The sequence below is a fragment of the Postia placenta genome (genome assembly GCF_002117355.1).
Source record: "Postia placenta MAD-698-R-SB12 unplaced genomic scaffold POSPLAscaffold_1, whole genome shotgun sequence".
Taxonomy (NCBI): domain Eukaryota; kingdom Fungi; phylum Basidiomycota; class Agaricomycetes; order Polyporales; family Adustoporiaceae; genus Rhodonia; species Rhodonia placenta.
The window spans coordinates 4,229,886-4,236,980 of record NW_020169832.1 but is presented as its reverse complement, the minus strand read 5'-3'; the positions used below and the strand labels follow the sequence as shown (position 1 = coordinate 4,236,980).

General features: G+C 57.0%; 1 protein-coding gene across 1 annotated transcript; it reads right to left on the bottom strand.

Annotated features, from left to right (window-relative positions):
• Positions 1-4,516: 4,516 nt before the first annotated feature.
• On the bottom strand, positions 4,517-5,549 carry POSPLADRAFT_1130092 (hypothetical protein; the record flags this gene model as incomplete). The annotated part of the gene is made up of 3 exons (XM_024483915.1): positions 4,517-4,908; positions 4,995-5,199; positions 5,244-5,549. The coding sequence occupies 3 exons, from the start codon at positions 5,547-5,549 to the stop codon at positions 4,517-4,519; spliced, it is 903 nt and encodes a 300-aa protein (XP_024345007.1).
• Between the last annotated feature and the right edge of the window lie 1,546 nt (positions 5,550-7,095).

The following is a 7,095-nucleotide window of genomic DNA, read 5'->3' as shown; positions in this document are numbered from 1 at the left end:
ATAACCGACTGTTTGGATTTTGGCGAACGCCTGCGCGCCGTGGGCCTGTCCCCCGTATCACGCACAGTCGTTGCTTGCTCCATTCGGTTAGTTTTCCTGGCACTGCACGTCTCAGGGCATCGTGATAGCTTTAGGGATCCCGACTCCCAATCGATCTCGGAGTTGTGCTCTCGTAGCCAATCCAACCCGACGATCACATCTTCTGGACCTATGTCCGTGACCGTAAACACCGTCTTCTCGACGTGTTCTCCTATCTGCATCTGTAGCACGGCTACCTCCGAGATGCTTCCGTCTTTATTGAGTGTTCCATCGATGTTGTAAAGCGGAATTGGCTCTTTCAATTTCCGCGTTCGTACTCGATTCTCCGTAATGAAACACTTGTTGATGAACTTCGTAGTGGCTCCACTGTCCACCATTGCAACTATGTCTTTGTGCCGTCTTTCTCCTTTGAGGCGCACTGGGATGTGGAAGTGCTGGGACCCGTGGTCCAACTCGTAAACACTCGCGGTCGCCAATACATTGTACAAATTGTTATTACGAGGTCCGACGCGTGCGGCATGAAGCGCGGACCGGATTAAAAACCCTCCTCCTTCATCGCCCGATAGTGCTCGAGCTCCTCGCGCATCAACTTCACCTGTGCCATTAAGTCCGCCAGCTCCGATTGCTCGGACTTCGCTGAAGTGGCACTTATACTTGCCGAGGGTGATGTCGTGACAGGGGCGCTTGTCCCGGCCTGGGTAGAGCCCGAGGCGACCGTAGCCCGCGCGTCAGCGCGTTTTGTGTAAGGCTTGTCCTTACAATTGGGGCACTCGAAGCGTCGGTACCCTTGCTTCCCACAGCCAAAGCAAGTGCCGGGGAAGTTTCCTTTTCTGACGGCTGCATTAATGCTGGCCAAAGCTGCGTGTGACTGGGGTGCACCACCACGTGCCCCTCCGCGTCCTCGGCCTCGGGCCGAGAAGAAGTTGTTCAACTCGGGCCGACGGGCCCGGCTGATGTCGAGGATCTGCTCGACCTCAGTGGCTCGCTTTTCAGCGACTCGCCATGTAGTGAAGGTCTCAAGCTCGATCTTTCGATAGATGCGGGAGAGGATGCCGCTCAGGTACTTGTTGCGTAGCTCCAGGTCCCCATACCCAGAGTGATCCGCCGGACCCTTGAACAGCGCGGAGAACTCCGCAGCGGTGCGTTTTTCGTGGACCGACTTGTCCGCGCAGAGCTTCGCCAGCTCTACTTGTGCTGCCGCTTCGTCGTCGAGATTTCCGAAGCGGGCCTTGAAGGCAGCGGTGAAGGCCGCTTCGTTCCTGAAGGGGGTTGTGACCCCTTGTACACCCATCTGCACCAACGCGAGTTGGGCGAAGTAAGGCGTGGCCCAGGCGCGGGCGTCGCCATCGAGCAGGCTCAGCGCAACTTGTACCTTGAGTTCAATGGTCGTCAATGACGTGTTGATCAACCAATAGATACGGAGTTGCGACAAGAACCTGTCGCATTCGATGACGGTTTTGCCGTCATAGCGGAGGGGGAGAAGGAGCTTCAGGGTCTCCTTGTCGGGGGCAGTCGTGGGAGAGGACATTATCGGCGTCGGGGGGGACAGAGGACGCTGCGGGGGCGGAGGCGGCTGTGGTGGCCCTCCGCTGGTCGAACTTCGGGAGGAACGAGTGCTCGAGCGGCCTCTCGGCGGAGTCGGCGGTGAAGGCGCCGGAAAAAGTTCGGTGGGGGGGTCACGTATGTCAGGGACTGCTGATGCGGGGGAGAGCGCTGTCGGCGAGGTGGGCTGAGCAGAATCCGCGGACTCGGACTCCGAGACTCCTTCTTCACTCTCACCCTCCTCAGACTCAGGCTCTGACGCAGGGTCTGGAGGGAGATCTCCTCGCGCTTGATTTGGATCGGTGACGACAGTTTGAGGAAGTCTGGAGCTGGGGGAGACAGGGCGAGAATGCCATGAAGCGGATCGAGATGCGAGGGTGCTGCAGGGACCGAGCGGGTGTTGCGCTCGTCGGATCGCTTTGTAGCGTGGGTAATCCTCAGTGATCGATTGGGGTGTCCGATTAGGGCACGGCTGCTGCTCGCAACGGTAGATGACAGTCTCAGGGCCGTCTGGGATGTAGATGTCGATGAGGTCCTGAGAGTTGAATGCGTGAACTTGGCCTTGGCAGGCAGCCACATTGGATGGAGGGAGGAAGGGGAGGTGCATGTACTAAAATGGCCGTACTACACTAGCTTACGCTACGGCACCCAAGAAGACCCTGAGGTTCGCAGTTCACGTGGGGCCCAGTACTGCTTTTGGCTAGTATGCAGCAGGAACCTAGACCACGCGTCCGTGAGGACAAACACCGCCCACTGTAGTGCAGGTGTTGAAGAGTTCGTTCCTCTAGGGGTGGCAATGTATGTAAGGCTACCTACGTATCATATGTACCGTAGGGTATCGTAGGGGTGCGCACCACCCGACCTGTGGGAAAGGAAAGTGAATGTGAAGAGTCCCGAGAGGACGCCGGCGGCTTGGGGAGTTTCGACCTAATGTCGCGACTTGAGGTCAAGCGACTAGAGAAAACCTAAGGGCTGGGGGCGTCCGACTGGGTCTTACCGAAGCGATGGTGAGCAAGGCTCAAACCTAAGACTAGGGACAAGAAAATGTATTAGTTAGTTAGGGTAAGAAAGAATACAACTGAGGGCTTACTGACCTAGGGACAAGAGGTCAAAACTGAGGTCCCTAGGGCAGCAGAGGCCGGCTTATATACATGGGAAGATAAGGGCAGGCTGTGCGCGTTGGTCCGTGCGCAGCATGCTGACGCGGCCCTGGGGGTCGGTGAGTCAGAGAGGCTGTGTCAGCGGGACCCGAGCTGTGCCGCGCACTGCCGCCCATCTAATCTAATCGTACAGTAGATAACGACGCGTCCATATCGGGCAGGTAGTACAGAGGTCGCAGGTTCGAGCCCGCAAAAGGGAAAAAATTAAAAAACGGCTAGACGCCGTACCAACTTGTGACATTGGTGGCGATGAGGTGGTGATGGATCCCGCAAAGCTAAAAGGAATCAATGAGTGGCCGGTGCCCCGGAACAAGAAAGACATTCAGAAGTTCCGGGGGTTCTCCAATTTCTACCGCCGCTTCATTAAGGACTTCGCTAAGATCTCGCGACCACTCGACCGGCTCACAGGGAATGACCCATGGCACTGGGGCGAGGAAGAGCAGCACGCCTTCGATGAACTCAAGCGGCTCTTTGCGATGACTCCAGTCTTGGCGCTATACGACCCTAACCGGGAGACGTGCATTGAAGTCGACGCCTCAGAATATGCCACTGGCAGCGTGTTGATGCAGAAGCAGGACGACGGCAAATGGCATCCCATTGCCTTCAGATCCCATGCGATGGATCCGGCACAGCGGAACTACGAGATCTACGATAAGGAGATGCTCGCGATCATTGAGGCACTAGATGATTGGCGCCACTATCCTTGTCACGACTTGACACGGCGCCTAGCCATTTTTTAATTTTTCCTTTTCGCGGGCTCGAACCCGCGACCTCTGTACTACTTGCCCGATACGGACACATCATTATCTACTGTACGATCAGATTAGATAGGACGGCAGTGCACGGCACAGCTCGGGCCCTGCTGACGCAGCCGCTCTGACTCACCGGCCCCCGGGGCCGCATCGGCATGCTGCGCACAGACCAGCTGCGCACGGACCAACGCGCACAGCCTGCCCTAAATCTTCCCATGTATATAAACCAGCCTCTGCTGCCCTAGGGACCTCAGTTTCGACCTCTTGTCCCTAGGTCAGTAAGCTCTCCTGTACTTACTTCTTTTACTTACTAACTAATACATTCTTGTCCCTAGCCTTAGGTTTGAGCACTGCTCACCATCGCTTTGGTGAGATCTAGTCGGACGCCCCCAGCCTTTCAGTTTTCTCTAGTCGCTTGACCTCAAGTCGCGACATTAGGTCGAAACTCCCCAAGCCGCCGGCGTCCTTTCGGGACTCTTCACATTCACTTTCCTTTCCCACAGGTCGGGTGGTGCGCACCCCTACGGTACATTACGATACGTAGATAGCGTACATACATCGCCACCACTTAAGGGAACGAACTCTTCAGTACCTGCACTTCAGTGGGTGGTACTTGTCCTCACAGACGCGTGGACTAGGTTCCTGCTGCATAATAGTCAAAAGCAGTACTGGGCCCCACGTGAACTGCGAACCCTAGTGTCTTCTCGGGCGCCGTAGCGTAAGCTAGTATAGCACGGCCATTGTAGTACACACACCTCCCCGTCCTCTCCCCATCCATCGTGGCTGCCTGCCAAGGCCAGATCCACACATTCGACTCTCAGGATCTCATCGACGTCTACATCCCAGACAGCCCTGAGACTGTCCTCTACCGTTGCAAGCAACAGCCGTGCCCAAATCGGACACCCCGATCGATCGAGGAAGATTACCCTCGTTACAAGGCGATCCGACGAGCGCAACACCCGCTCAGACCCCGAAGTACCCTCGCGTCTCGATCGGCCTAGCGGCACTCTCGCCCTGTCTCCCCTACCTCCCGCCTCCCTCAAACTGTCGTCGATCAAGCACGAGGAGATCTCCCTCCAGACCCTGCACCAGAGCCTGAGCCTGAGGAGAGTCACAGTGAAGAAGGAGTCTCGGAGTCCGAGTCCGCGGATCCTGCTCGGCCCGCCTCGCCGACAGCGCTCGCCTCCACATCAGCAGTCCCTGACGTACGTAACCCCTCCACCGAACTTTCTCCGGCGCCTTCACCGCCGACTCCGCCGAGAGGCCGCTCGAGCACTCGTTCCTCCCGAAGTTCGACCAGCGGAGGGCCACCACAGCCGCCTCCGCCCCCGCAGCGTCCTCTGTCCCCCCCGACGCCGATAATGTCCTCTCCCACGACTGCCCCCGACAAGGAGACCCTGAAGCTCCTTCTCCCCCTCCGCTATGATGGCAAAACCGTCATCGAATGCGACAGGTTCTTGTCGCAACTCCGTATCTATTGGTTGATCAACACGTCATTGACGACCATTGAACTCAAGGTACAAGTTGCGCTGAGCCTGCTCGATGGCGACGCCCGCGCCTGGGCCACGCCTTACTTCGCCCAACTCGCGTTGGTGCAGATGGGTGTACAAGGGGTCACAACCCCCTTCAGGAACGAAGCAGCCTTCACCGCTGCCTTCAAGGCTCGCTTCGGAAATCTCGACGATGCAGCGGCAGCACAAGTAGAGCTGGCAAAGCTCTACGCGGACAAGTCGGTCCGTGAAAAACGCACCGCTGCGGAATTCTCCGCGCTGTTCAAGGGTCCGGCGGACCGCTCTGGGTATGGGGACCTAGAGCTACGTGACAAGTACCTGAGCGGCATCCCCTCCCGTGTATACCGAAAGATCGAGCTCGAGACTTTCACCACGTGGCAAGACGCTGACAAGCGCGCCACTGAGGTCGAGCAAATCCTCGACATTAGCCGGGCCCGCCGGCCCGAGCTAAATAACTTCTTCTCGGCCCGAGGTTGAGGACGCGGTGGGGCACGTGGTGGTGCACCCTCGACACACGCAGCTTCGGCCAGCATCAATGCGGCCATCGGAAAAGGCAACTTCCCTGGCACATGCTTCAGCTGTGGGAAGCAAGGGTACCGACGCTTCGAGTGCCCCAACTGTAAGGACAAGCCTTACACAAAACGCGCTGACGCGCGGGCTACGGTTGCCTCGGGATCCACCCAGGCCGGGACAAGTGCCCCCGTCACGACTACACCCTCGGCAAGTATAAGTGCCGCTTCAGCAAAATCCGAGCAATCGGAGCTGGCGGACTTAATGGCACAGGTGAAGTCGATGCGCGAGGAGCTCGAGCATTATCGGGCAATGAAGGAGGAGGGTTTTTGATCCGGTCCGCGCTTCGTGCCGCACGCGTCGGGCCGCGAGTATCTTCGTGTAACAAGTATAACATATTGTCTACTGCGATGGTGTATGAATTGGACCAGGGGTCCCAACACTTCCACATCCCAGTTCGACTTCAAGGAAAAAGACGGCACAAGGACGTAATCGCTATGGTGGACAGTGGAGCCACCACGAAGTTTATCAACAAGCGATTCATTGTAGAAAATAAGGTGCAGACGCGGAAGTTGAAGGAACCAATTCCGCTGTATAATATTGACGGCACCCTGAATAAGGACGGAAGCATCTCGGAGGTAGCAGTGCTACAGATGCACATAGGAGAACACGTCGAGAAGACGGTGTTCACGGTCACGAACATCGGTCCAGAAGATGTGATCGTTGGGTTGGATTGGCTACGTGAGCACAACCCTGAGATCGATTGGGAGAAGGGCTCCCTCAAATTGTCGCGATGCCCTGAAACGTGCAGTGCCAGGAGGACTGGCCGAATGGAGCCAGCAGCGACTGCGCGTGATACGGGGGACAGGCCCACGGCGCGCAGGCGTTCGCCAAAATCCAAACAGTCGGTTATAGGTGCCTGCCGGAGTAAGGTGCTCCCGGACTTCGAGCCCGAAGATGATCCGGTGGAGGTAGAGTGGGACGAAGCTGACTTAATCGAGGCCTGGGAGCAAGGTATTACGCTCCCGGGTGCTCCTCAGCTGTTCGTTGCAGCCGGGCATATGTACTCCCAGCTGTTCGCTGAGGAAGAAATCAAAAAGAAGGTCGTTAAGACCGCCGAGGAGTCGGTGCCCAAGCAGTACCACGAGTTCCTGAATGTCTTCTCCAAGGAAGCGTCAGAACGGCTACCCGAAAGGAAGCCTTACGATCACGCGATCGAACTCATGCCCGGCTACTCGACCTTCCACTCTAAGGTATACCCCTTGTCGAACAACGAGCAGGAGGAGCTTGACAAGTTCCTAAAAGAGCAACTAGCGAAGGGCTACATACGGGAGTCGAAGTCGCCCATTTCATCCCCCTTCTTCTTCATCAAAAAGAAAGAAGGGACGCTTCGACCCGTACAAGACTACCGCCGGTTAAACGCGATCACCGTCAAAAATCGCTACCCCTTGCCGCTGATCGCCGAGATGGTGGATAAGCTCCGCGGCGCTACACTCTTCACAAAGTTCGACGTCCGATGGGGATACAATAACGTCCGGATCAAGGCCGGCAACGAATGGAAGGCGGCCTTCGTAACTAACC